This window comes from Mastigoproctus giganteus, chromosome 3, assembly GCF_048544385.1.
Source record: "Mastigoproctus giganteus isolate SK-2022 chromosome 3, ASM4854438v1, whole genome shotgun sequence".
NCBI lineage: Eukaryota > Metazoa > Arthropoda > Arachnida > Uropygi > Thelyphonidae > Mastigoproctus > Mastigoproctus giganteus.
The window spans coordinates 190,103,547-190,119,064 of NC_143577.1; the positions used below are offsets into that span (position 1 = coordinate 190,103,547).

Sequence of the window (15,518 nt, forward strand, 5' to 3'; positions counted from 1 at the left end):
AAACCTACGAGGAAAGACCAGGAAGTACACAGACCTAAGAGAGTTAGTTAATGAAATATGACGCAAGAAACAAGTCATGAAATCCCGAACACCGTGCCAACCCAAGGCATTGTGTCAAAGAGCCTCCATAAGAATATAGCAGAAGCTGGCTTTCCAGACTTATATAGAACTGCAGAAAGCCGCGATCCTCAACATCTGTAAAACAGACCGTTCCTAGACCAACGGTAATAATAGTAACCCAGCCCAACCATTCACCCTATGAGCTTGGTACCAGTACCCTGCACGGGGTGGAAAATATCACATAAAGAGAAAATGTCATAATATTAATAATATTGATAATATTAACAATACACTCGAAACAAACTCGTGTAGGAAAACTCTGGTAGGGTTGCAGTGTCAGAAATATTCTTACCAATGGAACTGGCATCGACTATTATGCTATGTATAAAGTCACTTAAATCGTTCGTCCTACCGATTAAACCCTATGGATTTAAAGAAACAAATAGTGCTCATTTTCACAGGAAATATTTTGGGGTTTTTGGGTTTTCTTCACTCCGTATCTGAGTTAGTTTGTCTCAAGCGAAGGTTTCTCCCTGGGAAACTCGAGTTTTCGTAAAAAAAACAGGCAAACCGACCAGAAAACTCAAACACAATTTACAGACTAATACTAGCGAATAAATTAGGTGATTCTCGAATGATCCTAGAAATTACAATCCTTTTATTGGTCCATTTTCGCATGAATTGCACGCATTCATCATTCGTACGTATCTCTTTCTTTTATATCGCTCTTGGGACTTAGCTGTCCATCACGTGGACATCACATGCTGTGTACGGGGTACGTGTAAAGAGATATGGTTAATATGGTAAAATTTAGTACAGATGTGTAGAGAAATATCGGTGCATAAATTTTGTAAAGGATTGGAGTTTCTCTTCCAGTTTTATCTCAACATTTCGGAAGAGAAGGAGAATGGATGGGACTATGACATCAACTGCGAACTCCTCATTACCATCCAAAGAATCAATTATACCAATCACTAATAATCATTCAAATGATATACATATAATTGAATGATTCTTAAGAATCGATGGAAATGAATGAGTTGTTATAATCGAAGAATTGATTATAAACTTTTAATTTATACTCATCAATAGTTTTAACACCCCCGATGTTTGTGGTACTTCACTTTTATGTAATTCTAAACTATTTACATTCTACTACCGAAGCTGTTGACATCATTCTCTCAGTAAGGGTTTGTACACGATAGGTTACATTTATTTGAACGATAGGAGGGTTATATTTATTTTTATTATTTTTCTAATTTTAAATATCTGGGATGTTTCGCAATTCTGCAGGATGACATGCGTAGTAGCAGCGATGTTGATATTGACTCCGCTGGTATTTTGTAAGTTGTTCCTGTCTAGGGAAGGAGGAAGAGAGCGCAGTATTAAGTCTGCCCTTGCTAGACCTTCAGTGTTGATAGCACACAGTGGTTTCTCCACCCAGTCAAAGTCGAAGTTACGCTATCACTGAACTGTATAAATGTTACTGGATACTTTGAGCTCTCCTACGAAGGACACTCTGCTAATAGCTGTGGGTGTTCTGCTCACTGTGTATATTATACAAAAGTTGTGTAGAAAGCCTCGTGGTTTACCGCCCGGTCCCATCTGCTTACCTCTGGTTGGATATGTGCCGTTCCTTGGACAAGGGCCCCACATCGCGTTGTATAATCTGTCGAAGAAGTATGGAAAGACATTCTGGTAAGTAAATTAATCTCAGAGAATTGTTTTTTATTGTAGCTAATAATTAATTAGTGGATATTTAAAATACATAAATTTGAAACATAACTTATTTGGTAATATACATATTGGTGGAATGAGCAAACATGTGGCACTGGTGGCAGCACAATGGTTATTACAAATTACGTGTCACATCGAGTAGAAAAGAATGCTGTTCAGATCCATCTTGAAACACAACAAAAAAAAGTTAGGCTTTCTTTTTTTGCTATCTGCTCTATTATTTTTAACAGTGACGGACTTTACACTAATCTGAATCGTCCACAATGGAACATTGTTCCCACATCTGGGATGGTGCCCTTAATTTATGGTTTCTGCAATTGTATTAATTGACTTTTTTTAAAATTATTTTTAGGAGCGTGTTCCTTCTACAATACCTTTTATTTTGGATTTATTTCTTCCCCTTCTCCCCCCATGGGTAGAAAGTTGAGAAGGTGAAAGCAGATATTTGTTGACTTTAGACTTGAACTTCTGTAGACTGTAATTTTCAGGAAAGACATATGAAGGAAGGTTGTTCCAGAAAATGAGAGTTAAATTAAGAAGTTAAATAATGAAGTTGGACAGTAAAATGATATCTACTGAGTATGGCACTTGTTCGGACTGCTTTTAAAGAGAGAGCAGGAATTATAGAAGCCAATTCAGAAGAATAGTGCCTATAAAAGGATTCAGCAGAAAGAGAAGTCTATGATACAGCGAGTGGAGACTTTGTTAGAGATGAGGCATTAATTAACCTAACTGCCCTCTTCTAAATGGAATCAAGAAGCCTGAGGGAGGTTTTGGGGGCACCGCCCCAGATGTGGGAACAATATTCCATGGTAGGGTGGATTTGCGATTTGTACAGAGTGAACAGCTGTTTGGAAGAAAAGTAACGCCGAGAGCGAAAAAGAAAACCAAGTTTTTAGATGCAGAGGAAGCAATATTTGTGCTTATGCCAAAAGATGTTAGAAATCAGGGTATAAAACCATTACAGATATACATTGCCCTACAATTAATATCCGGATACCTGTCTTTAGACAAAAAAGAGCTTTTATTGTGTCATTTAATATTTTGTGCTGAAATTTTTGGCTTTTATGACGGCCTTCAATCTTCGCGGCATACTCTCAATCAGCTTTTAATAAATGTCCTATAAATGTCAAGTGTTATGTTCCTCCACTCAGCCTTTAACGGAGCCACCAGTTCGGACTTGTTCTTTGGGCGACATCGATGTGCGCATACCGAACAATCCAATTCAACCCAAAGATGGCTCGATAGGCTTCAGATCAGCTCTCTGGGCTGGCCAATTAAACCTTTCTACACCCATGTCCTCAAACCACACTGTTACGACCCGAGCAGTATGACATGGCGCGTCGGCTTGTTGATACAGGTATGAGCCATTATGTTGGAAGTGCATAATTGTCCAGGTTGTCCTGATTTTGTCGATAACAACTAATGGATCCAAGCCAAACCATGAAAGGTGCTCCATACCGTGACACTGCCTCCACCAAACTTCACTGTTGGGAGGATAAAATCGGGAAGGAACTGTTCCCCTAGCATTCGCCGCACTCAGGAACGACCATCACACAGGTAGGGTGCGAACCTCGACTAGTATGTCCATAGGACTGTTTTCCACTGCTCTACAGTCCAGGATTCGCGCTTATTAAACCAGTTTACTCGGCGTCTAGCATTTGTTGAGCTGATAAATTCTGTTGAACTGTTGAGGGAATTCTGTTGAAAGTGTTTCTTGCATGCCTACTTTTGCAATTATATGTTCGAAGCCCAGTGTGCATATTTATAGCAGGTTCTGTGACGTATTGCATGCATAGAATCTGTTTCCCTCTCCATGGAGAGGCATCCGGACATTAATGGTAGGGCATTGCATGATCATGATCTTGCCTAGAAAGCAAAGTGTCAACAAAGATGGGCATAGAAGCAGAAGAATCCTTTTTGCGAGATATAAGACAGGACTGAGTTTAGAAGGACTGAAGTCAATTAAGTTATATTATACTGGAGAAATACCTGGACATCAGCATTTAAGCAATCAGTACTAGATATTCTAGAAAAGTTGAAGCTGTTTGTGCAGGCCATGTTTTCTCAAACGGAAATGTGGAATGCAATGTGCTATTATCAGCATAACTATGGATAGGAGTTCCGGTCATTGGAAGAAGGTCATTAATTTACAAGAAGAAAAGAATGGCTAAAAGAAATGAACCTTGAGCAACAACAGCATTAGTGAGAAGTTAAAAGATAAAGCTATCTACTATTACCCGCAGTGGGCGGTCAGTGAGAGGAAACTGGACTCCAATTACAAAACACAGTTGGAAAACCATATGTGGAAGCTTATTTAGAAGACCTTTATAAAAAACACGATCAAAAACCTTTGAAATGTCAAGAGCAACTGCTTGAGTTTCACCAAGCTTTTCCATTGAAATTGTCTATAGATCGGTACCATAAGCCAGAATATCACCAGTGGATCGATACTGACGGAATCCATCCTGGCGATCGTTGATCAGATGGATGGTTTCTAGACAGTTTAAGAGTTGGCGGTTAATTGATTTCTCCATTATTTTATAAAATGTAGAAGCTCTTCGTGGACTCATGTTATTAGTGGAGTTCCACAGGATTCGGTGTTGAGCCCACTGTTGTTTTGTATATTTATCAATGATATTGATGAAGGTATATCAGGCTTAGTGTCGAAGTTTGCCGATGATACAAAGGTTGGCAGAGTTGTTAACGACAGTGTGCTACTGCAACAGGATCTAGAAAATTTTGGCAGATGGACTGAGAAGTGGCAACTGAAGTTAAACATCGACAAATGCAAAATACTGCATATGAATAGGAGTAACCCCAGATTAACGTACCAACTGTGTGGTACTACACTTAACGTGGTAGAAAATGAAAAAGATCTGGGAGTAATTGTGCAGTCAGATATGAAGTTTTCTGAGCAATGCAGACAGGCTGCAAGAGCGGGTCATGGGGTTTTGTCAATGATATACAGGAATTTTGCTAGCAGGGAAAATGAGGTGATTGTCCCTTTGTATAAGGATTGCGTACAGGTCTCGAGGCCTCATTTTAGAAAGGATGTAGATTTTCTTGAGCATGTACAGAGAAGGGCAACAAGATTGGTGAGGGGAATGAAGGGATCCACTTACCAGGAGAGGCTTAAGTTCTGCAAATTGCAGCGGTGAACTGATTGAGTTGTATAAGGCCTTGAATGGGTTGAGCACGCTGAATTCTGATGGAATTCTTCGACTTGCTCAGATTGCGCACCTGAGGGGGCATAAATTGAAATTGAGGAAAGACAGTTGCAGAATAGATGTGCGGAAATTTGCCTTTAGCCAGCGGGTGGTTAATTGCTGGAAAAAACTTCCATCAGTCGTTGTGGAAGTTGATAGCTTAAATAAATTCAAGGAGGAACAGGACAAACATATAGAGGGAACGGTTGTGTGAATTATTATTATTTTTTTTTTGGCTGATGCTGCATAAGCTCATATGCTTGCTCGTTTGCATCACATTACTATAATTGCGGCAAGCTATAGTATAGGCAGAAAATGAACCTGGGCATTTGGATACAAGCCAATTACAATATGCAATATTATTCTCTTGAACAGCCTTAGCACATTTATTGTAAACCATGTTTTAGATAAAAGACGAGATTTTAAGGTGGTGTGTGGAATAAAAGATATAAATATTTTCATCCCTATAAGAATAATTTTACAGAAACGATCTGAGCAGATATTGACAGTAATTGAAAATAGTAATACGACCAACGAATCGCGCAGATCATCCCATTTTTCATTTTTATAATGCCAAACAACACGAGGTTGAGAATGGCCACGAAAAAACGGCTCCATTGGAGATGAGACCATCACGAATTTGGAATGTGAAGTATCCAGAGCACCATTTATCTCGACCGTGTACTTAGAAGGGTTGTGAGAAAAAAAAATGAGCATGTTGGCTGCTTGGTTAGGATTGTCTGGTATTCTGGTAGTTAAATGAACAATCTGTGCGAAGTCATTAGTAATTGTAAATGTCTCAATGTCTATATCAGCTGTGTCCCTGTCAGTAGAAAACGGAAGCCACATGGAGTTGTGAACATTAAAATCGTCAAGGGAAATTGCCCAACTGTTAGGAAAGCTGGACTGGAGAAAGTCAAGTTTCAAAGAGAGGAAGTCAAAGAGTTCCAAGTGAAGTTGGTACAACGATAGCGGCAACATATGAATTTGACAGAATGTTGTAGAGAATTTAAGCCAAAAAAATGTTGAAAAGAGATTTCAAATTAGTCTCTGACAGAGAATATCAGAGCGCACAGATACACAAGTACTACCTTTCAAGCGAAAAGAATAATACAGCGAATCATTCGGACAACTGAAATGAGCAGTGATTGAATCAACCAATAACTGGGATTCTGTAAGTAAAAGTACATGAGGCTTGGCAGATTGTAAGTGAAAATGGGCACCATTGAGATTTGAACTGAGACCACGTATTTGTGAAATGAAGGAGAAAGTGTTTGTGAGATTTTGAACCTTTCGCAGAGAAGTTTGTTCTATTAGTTTGACAATTCATGGTACATTTTAGATGTAAGAAAAAGCAGTTTGTACATGCTGTATAAAAAAATGACATTTTTGGATAAGGTGTACACATGGTAAGCATATACCCACTCTTTGACATAATTCGGCCTCGACAGTGCCCCCCCCCCATACACACTACTCGAATTCTCTTCAGTCACTATCTGGCAGAGTAGAGGAAACGAAATCATACACTTCCTGATCCGGAAACCTTCTAAAGAGTTGCTAATAGGTTCGGTACGGTGGATTATCTAGCTGCCGGCATGTGAAGACCGTTTTACTCTCGAAATGTAAGGAAGATTAGAATTCGCAATGATTCATGATGTCCATCATAATCTCAAAAGACATCAATCATACTGCACGATGGAAGAGATTTAAGTGGGAGGTTTGCGGGAGCTTTGCTCTGAAAACTAAACATGAGTTCCACCACTTCAGGCCTCCAATAAGCTTGTTGTTTGTTTGTTTGTTATTTGGTTTTCAGGAGCATTAGCAACTAAGGCCATATTTCTCCTGGGATATGCAGTGGTCATTCCCTGACCTTTCCGTATCCTCCGTATTTGGTGGTCACGGGCTCGAACCCCGGTCTAATCAAGAAGCGTGTGCTACGCACTGCTGCTCCTACCCAGCTGGCTCCGTAGCCACCTGGGCAGGAGCAGCAGTGCTCTCCAATAAGCAAAGTGATGGTATTGCACCGGTTGATGAGATTCGTCTATCACCTGTATTGCCTGTCACCTCCAGTGTGCTAGATGCCGTATTTCAGGACTTTCCCATGAGAGTTTTACCCAGAGTAACTCCAAGTCGCACCATCGTGAAGGTGCAAGCAGAGGATTTGGCTGTCACAGACCGACCGGACTTGCCGAAATTAGGGTCCACTTGACTTCAGGGTCACCCGAACATCAGTTCCATCAGCGTTTTAGACTTCCAAGTAGCGTAGCTTGGCATACCTGAGAGAATGACTGCGACAGCATTTTATGTTTTCAGATATGACTTTTCATTTCATTCACAATTTTTATAATTATATTGTTGATTATATTTAATTATATTGTCAATTAAATAATTTTATAATTAATATTATTAACAGAAATTATAATTTTATTGTAAAATTATAATTTTATTGTAAAATTATAATTAGTAATAATTTTATTATATATTTTCCAAATCAAGTAATAATAATTTTATTTTTACTTGATTTGGTAAAAAAAATATAGGTTATTTATGCTTTCGCTTATTGGTTGATTTCATTTCTCTTTTTACTTAAGGGATGTTTTCAATATTCACAAATCTCTTATTGGTTGTTTTTATTTGATTCATTATATATTATATAATGAATCAAATTCATTATATATACTACGTCCCCATCTCCTGAGAGGGATATTTGTGCGCTAGATACGCCCTATTACTTTTGGTTTATGCTTTCCTGTTCTCTTTAAGGCTTTCAAATACGAGTCCAAAGAAGTTTGTGTCCAGCAGTAGTGGAATAGCATTTTGTCCAAGTCTGCATTCAGGTTCAAGATGAAGATTGCGCTTAGGACAAAAATATACGCGAACAGTCTTTTGCGGCGAGAACCTAAATCCATTAGCCAATGTCGAGGAGTTAAGGTGATCATGTCTGCAGTTGTCTTTCAATAACCCTCGTGTTTGCATGACTGAGGACCTATGGTAAAGTCATCAACATAGGGGATGCTGTTTACAGTTGGAGGAAGTTGTTCTGTGATGGAATTTACCTTGATGGCGAAAAGCGTAACACTTAAAACTGATCCTTGCGATACTCCTTCCGCTTGGCAAAAGGGTCGAGAGAGTGTTGATCCTAGATGAACTTAGAAAAAATCATTTGGCTTAAAAGCTATTAATAAAAATGGAGAGGTGCTCTCTAAGACCGAGACTATTCATGAAAATTCCAAATATCCAAGTTGATCACACGCTTTTTTTCATATAAAAGAACATCCATTGAAAGTTTACAGATTATCTTGGTATTTGTTAAAATAATGATGTGGTTTCATGGTTTCATTTGTAACGTATTATAACAAACAGATGAAGATAATGTAAGATAATGTATTAGCTTTCGGTTAATCCGCCTAATTGGATCAAGTATGACCGAAATTGGACCAAGATCCTTGGTCCAATTTCGGTCATACTTGGTCCAATTTGAAAGTTCAAGCATTAACTTGCATCCAGTGGTTATAATAGACATAATATTTAGTTTATACATTTTAACTATTTTTGTAGCATTTTTTTTTCGGAATCGTTATAATTGAGATCTATGGCAGCGGAGCCATTTTGTTACTTATTATCTGACTTTTCGTCTAGGATTCGATGGGGTTCACATCCTGCTGTGGTGGTATCCGATCCTAAAATTCTCAGAGAAATATTCCTGAATCCAAATTTCACGGATCGCCCTCCAATGCCACACGATATTTATCCTGGAGGATTTGGTGAGTAGCTCTATGTAACGTTAGCTTAAAATAAAGTAGTATACATATTAAGGTAAAATTCTACCTACGGTTGGGAAAATTTGAAGAAAATTTTGTTTAAACGTACAGGCATATTTATACATTTCAAAGAAAAGTTTGGAACGTTTTTAACTCATTTTAAAGAAAAGCTTGAAACATTTTAAACTCTTTATAAATAAAAGTTGGGAATGTTTTGAACGTACTGTGTACACAGAATGAATATATCGTTTTCTTCAAGCTGAAGATGATTACTGCTGAATCATTTTCATTTTTTATTTAATAATTATTTTTAGTAAGAATTTACGAATATTCCTTTTTGCTTATGTGCAAAAATTGCACAATTGTTTTAATGCTTATAATGAAGTCCTTAAATTTTCAATTTTTAAAATTGTTTCAACCTTGCACTTTAAATTGGACTATATCGATGTGAAAATATTCTCCTCTGGCAGGAATGTTCACTTCTATTGGAAAGACATGGAACGAACAAAGAAGGATATTTATGTCCATTTTGAAAACACTCGGAATGGGAAAGTCAATTCTGGAAGAGGAACTACTGGTAAGTATATGAAAAATTCCACCAGTTGTCATTTTTATATGTTCAAGCATTTTATTAAGAACTTTAAAGATGAGGCAAAAATTACTCTTATGGGAGTAAATGGCAAGAAAACTAAATGTTTTCGAGAATGAAAATATTTTCAGAAACATTTGTCAACTTATGATAGGTGCTGGAAATTGTGGACATTGGAAATGGGAAACAATAATATCGGTTCAATTTAGAAAGATGGTCAAGAAGTTTAATGGTTCAAGACCATTTAATATAACTGATCTTCAAAGCTGCAGTAGCTCTTAAAAATGATATAAAGTAATTTTCGAAATGAATTCACTAGCAGTAATTGATATTTTCTTATTTTGTCTGTCTAGAGCCATGATGTTTTTTTTAAGAAGAGTGTTATGGTTGAGGGAAGGTGAAAGCTATCAGTATATAACTTTCAAAGTATTTGTACTCATAATTATCATAAAATTATGCAAGAATGTGATACTGATATTATTCATAGCCCGATAGTTGCTAGCTACAGTGTTATACTAATCTAACATTACTTAAAAAGATATCACTTTAAAATGTATTCCTAAGATATCATTTAAAATAATATTACTTAAAAATGCTTGCTATTTTTAATATTAGCAAGAGATATATTCTATTCGAAGTTTATACAGTATATGGAAAGATCGGAAGTTGAAATATTTTTTGCTAAAGTTGCGCCCCAAAGGAAAGAAAGGAGAAAACAGTCTCAGTTGCTCAAAACCCAAAGATGGATATTAAGTAGAGTTCCGTGGTCATAACGTGATTTCTGTTTGACTCCTCTTCTCTGGGAAGACCAACTTTCTTTAAGACAACAGACGTTTTTTTCCCCATTTACGAATATACTAAAAACACCGAGTTAAACGGATACTTATTTTAACCAGTCAAGCATTTTTACAATACTTAAATCTCATATTTAATAAACGTTTCATAACGAAACCTAATTAAGGCAATACTGCAAAAAGTTGCTATTAATGACCTGAACGTCAGAATTTTAGACTTCATATGAGGGCCACAATTGACATTGAAAGCTAGGTAAAACATTCTTGGCCATCTCCCGAAGAATACCCATGCTATTTTTACCAATAATCCCAAAAGTGCATCCTAATTTTTGTAAACTGGTTGTGTTTTCCTTCCAGGGAGAAACCGAGCAGCTTATTGAAGTATTTGACAATTACAAAGGTAAACCATGTGGATATTACGACCATTTTGATAAGGCAGCATCGAATATAATATGGCTGATGGCATTTGGTAGTAGACTTAAACACGACGATCCCATGTTGCAATTGTGCCTGAGATATCTAGATTCCATGCAACGATTTTTTGATGACGTTGTCACGATTGGCTACGTTCCTTGGCTGTGGAAAATTTTTCTGTTGCCAAGGGCTTCACAATATCGTGAAGATGAAGCATGCTTTAAGGAACTCGACGACATAATTAGGTAAGCACAACCTTGTAGATTAGTTTAACTACAGTAGATTAGTTTTTCTGTATAATGTTTACAATAGTAGTTTATTTAATAATCTGATTTGCATAGAAATAGCCGGAAAATTGCAAGAATATGACGATTCCAATAAAAATAATATCTGTTATAGCAATCATCGTGTGCTTCACATGCGTGTACTCGTATGGCACCGTTCTTTGACATTTCTTACAAAGCCATATAAAGCAGGTGGGGTTCTGTATTTGTCCAATTTAGTGCAAGAATGGGCAAAACGAGAGATTTAAGTATCATGATTTGATCGCTGGCGCCAGATGCGCCGATATGCGTATCTCTGAAATTGCAATTCTACTGGGGTTTTCACGTAAAACTGTGTGTATGTCCTGAATGTATCGAAATTGGGCCAATAACCAAAAACATTCAACCGATGGTGATTCTGTGGTCGAAAGAAGCTCGTTAGTAAGGGAAGTCAGCAGAGGGTGACAAATCTGATGATAGCTAGAGTGCGTCAAATAACAATTCACTACAACAGTGATAACTTCCATTCCTCTTGAAAGGGTACCTGCCACTGCTTTGCAGAAAGAGGAAAATTCGAGCTGACGTCTGTCGGATATTGGTAGAAAGTTTTCCAAGGGGATTCAGGATGTCATACAGACAAAAGGTTAACCTACTGTACAGAGTGTCCATAAAGTCACTATCTATTTTTGTGAAATAATTTACATTTATTTATTTTTATTGCGGAAACCCTTCAGAATGAAGGTAGAGGACTGTGTGATGGTGGTAATATTGCAAATCCAGAGAAATAAATGCAATGAAATCAGAGAGAGAGAGAGAGAGGTTAGAAGAAGATTTAAAAAAGGGACAAGACAATAAGTGAGTTGTTGCACAAATTAAGAGAACGGATTTGTAAATGATGAAGAAAGATCCGGCCGTCCACGTGTCACAGGCATAAGGTGCCTGAAGAAAATAACTCAAAAAATGCCCAGGAAATGTTTAAAAATGCTGCGGAAAGGTTTGATTTGTGTGGAGATACTGATGGGGAACAGGTTGAACCTTACTCTTAATTATCGTTTTATAATTGAATTTCACATATTTTCCAGTTATTTCACAAAAATAGATAGGAACGTTATGGACATCCTGTATAATAAGTATTTGAATTAGAAGTCTTCTTTTTTTTATTCAAAATTGAATCGAAGTAAAATTGAAAATATATATTATCAAAATAAAACAGGTTAATTAAAAAAGTTCATTAGTTGCACCTAACCTAAAACGAGTTATAAATCATCTTTAACTCTGAGAACAGCCACAAGTCGCCCGGGAATGGACCAAGAAGTGCCAAAAGCATTTTATTGTAAAAGTAGCCCACAGTACACTGTCTTACATTAACAAAATTTATATTATAATGTTTTTGTATGGCTGGAGAATATCGCTAAAGGCATTGAATAATTAATTTTTCAGAAAGGAAATATCTGTTCGCATGAACAATATGGAGTCGATGGATGCAAAGGACTTCATAACGGTGTATCTGAATGAGATAAAAAATTGTGAAGAAAAGAATAGAGGAACCTCTTCATCCGGTGAGCACTTATTTTTATTCTATTATTTATTTTTAGATAAAACAAACGAAAATAGTTTCGCAGAAGTATCAAAATAGTGCGTGCGTATGAAACAACTTCCGGTTATGAGAGCCAATTCATCGTTAACATTTCCTAGTTGACATTTACAGCTATCGGTGATATCCTCTTCCTAGATACTGCTACACTGCCTGCAATAGGAAACTAAAAAGGGTCCCTTAAATTCCAAAATGCGATTTCTGCTAATAGCAGAAATTTAATCAATTTCAATAAAAATGTGTAAGACATTCAATGCTTTATTGTTAAGTTTTTCCTAAACGAAAACAGTATTATTATCATGAAAACTTTACATCTACAACCAGTTTCTTTCTCTTTCAGTACCCATGCTGATTGGAAATATAAACATCCTCTTTCTTGGTGGCTTGCACACGTTCTGTATGTCTCTAAAGTGGCTGTTCCTTTCAATGGCTGGCTTTCCTGAAATACAGGAACGTATCTTTAAAGAAATAGAAACTGTTACAGGAAATTCCAGACCTGCCTGTTGGGAGGATCGCAAAAGCATGCCGTTTGTTATGGCTACATTGCATGAGATTCAACGATGGAAGACCATCGCTACTTTAAGCGATTTCAGAATGTAATTATGAGTATAGAAATGTCTAAGCGTTATTCTTAAAAATTAGTCTTGCACTTTTCTGCAAATATATATTAAGAAGGACTCTATGCTGTTCCAAGTATTTTTTTACTCCCTTTATCTATTATCCGATTGCTCTAAGAAGATGTTATTGCCAGTTTTTAATTCCTCTCAGGAATTACACTGAAGGGGCGATTTTGTTTTATTTTTGTAACCGTAAAAGGGACTAACCAAACCTTTTAACATATCAAATAAAACGCTAAATTACATCGACAATGCAACACCAACAGTTTGATTCATAGCGAGTAACCTTTCCCCACAAATACATTTATCAAAATTACTGGAATTCCAAATTCCATAGAATCCTTCTTGGTGCACTTTTGTCCATACATCTTATCCTTTTTTGTTCAAAACTAACGTTTAATTGAACATCTTAATTTATGAACAAGGATAATATTTGATAAAATATTAATATTTTTAACTTTTCTCATTAGATACATTTGATAACTTCTCATTTAGAGCCAGCGTAGAAAGTCAAATAGGAAAATATTTCATACCGAAAGGGACCTATGTTATACCAAATCTCTGGGCACTTCACAATGATCCGGATATCTGGAATTCGCCAAAGGAGTTTAAACCTGAACGGTTTCTTTCAGAAGATCAGAAAAGTATTGTGAAACCTGAAGCTTATATGCCATTTAGTCTTGGTAAGTAAGTAAAAAGAAAAAAAAACAACTTTTTTTAAAGCAAAATCTACTAAATTTTTTTGTTGACTGTTTATGGAGGTGGCATGGAACTGTAAACATAAGAATTTGCTCATTACCATTATTAATATAAGCACAACAGACAAAAATTAGTCACCTGCGTAATTTTTCAATCAATAATGTGTAACCCCTCCTTTCAATGAATCGATTTATGAATTCTCGTTGGCAGGGATAAAACTGGACTCCTTAAATAGTTTATTCGATATAAAGCCATTCTGAAAACAATTGAGCCCGAATTCATTCTGATTTCTTGGATGCCGTTGTTACTTTTTCATTTTTCATTCAAGATTTAATTGGCATGACGTAAGCGAAGTCACTAAATTGAAATCTGACTTCGCTGCCAATTTCAATACTCCATCATTCTCTTGTGTTTCTCGTGCCAATTTAAAACAGCAACGCCCCTGTGAACCTGTCTGATGTCTTTCAGGAGTATCGAAATCACGGGTATCCCTCAAATGTTCAGCAAACAGAACAACCTGATCATTGAGAATATTTGTACAGATAGCCTGGTTGATATTTTAAGTAGGGGGACCGACTTAATAATAGTTAAAACATCATCCCTAAAGCATTGCCGACCCACCACCAGCTTGTACGGCAACGTTTACCAAGTCTGGATGAAATTCTTCCTTGTTTCTCCTGTGAACTCATTGCCTAACGTGATCAGAGTACAGACAAAATTTGGATTGGTCAGACGACATCGCAGCTTTCTAATCATCAACAGTGCAGTGTTTATGCCCATATTAGCCAGCCATTTTAATGAGAAGCTGGTTAACATTGCTCTTTTTTTAGGGATTGGACCTTTGTTATCCATTTCATGTAATCTCTCCGCAGTCTTTTCTCAGAATCAGTTGATAAGGTCCTTGGTTAACTATCTGCAGTAGTTCTTGTCTTGTTTCAAATCGTGCTGTATTTCTTTTACTAGACGTGATATTCGTTGCCGATCATGATCCCTTAGCACAAACTTTCAACAAGAACTGTGCTTCTAATTTTGATTGGTTTGAACTCACTCACACCATTCTTTTAAAACTCTGAAATAGCAGAAAATTCAGCTATTTGTTTAAAAGAATGACCTATAGACTTGCCAAAGGCTATCATTCTCGTGGGGAATTCTCTCTCTTCTATTAAAGAAGTAAGACTTTCCTCAATAAATTAAGAAGTAAACGGACAAGTGTAGAAGAAAGACACTTTCAATCTACTGTATGCGGTAAATACCACAAGTCACTAATTTTATGTCCAACGTGCTTAGCTGAACATGAATCTCATATCCATTTGCGCATTATTATTCTGCAAAAATGGATAATTTCAGAATTTAATAAGATATTATGTCTCGTACAGGAAAACGAAATTGTCCTGGAGAAGCAGTGTCCTATATGGAATCGTTCATCTTTCTTACTGGAATCGTGCGGAAATTTCTTATTGTCCCTCCAAAGGGAGAAAAAGTATCTTTCTCAGGTCAGAGTATATTGGCTTCTCCAGCGAAACAAAAAATATGCTTTCTGAGGAGAGAACCGCAGTGAATTCAATAAAAACTTTAAATTCGAAAAATATCTGATTTACAATTTGTTTTATTTTCAAAGAATTGTAATCTCGCACTAATTGTATATGTGTAAAGTTGCCATTTATCAATAAAAACTGTGGAGATATAAGCTAAAAGTTGTCTTGCGTTTCTTCTACACAATAAACAGCAAAACAACTATACTATCAAATTTATTGTCAATTTGTAACTTGTCCGAACTTTCG

General features: G+C 36.6%; 1 protein-coding gene across 1 annotated transcript; it reads left to right on the forward strand.

Annotated features, from left to right (window-relative positions):
- Nucleotides 1–1,455: 1,455 nt before the first annotated feature.
- LOC150088506 (cytochrome P450 2J4-like) lies at nucleotides 1,456–15,295 on the forward strand. The gene is made up of 7 exons (XM_090370200.1): nucleotides 1,456–1,758; nucleotides 8,646–8,770; nucleotides 9,238–9,344; nucleotides 10,508–10,809; nucleotides 12,268–12,386; nucleotides 13,509–13,721; nucleotides 15,114–15,295. Exons 1-7 carry the CDS (start codon nucleotides 1,541–1,543, stop codon nucleotides 15,293–15,295), a joined length of 1,266 nt encoding a protein of 421 aa, XP_090226326.1. The 5' UTR covers nucleotides 1,456–1,540.
- Nucleotides 15,296–15,518: the final 223 nt, after the last annotated feature.

Coding starts and splice junctions, on each gene's coding strand:
- LOC150088506 (XM_090370200.1), top strand. CDS start 1,541: ATGTTACTGGATACTTTGAGCTCTCCTACGAAGGACACTCTGCTAATA. Junction 12,387..13,508: donor TAGAGGAACCTCTTCATCCG/GTGAGCACTTAT, acceptor TTTTCTCATTAG/ATACATTTGATAACTTCTCA. Junction 13,722..15,113: donor TTATATGCCATTTAGTCTTG/GTAAGTAAGTAA, acceptor TGTCTCGTACAG/GAAAACGAAATTGTCCTGGA.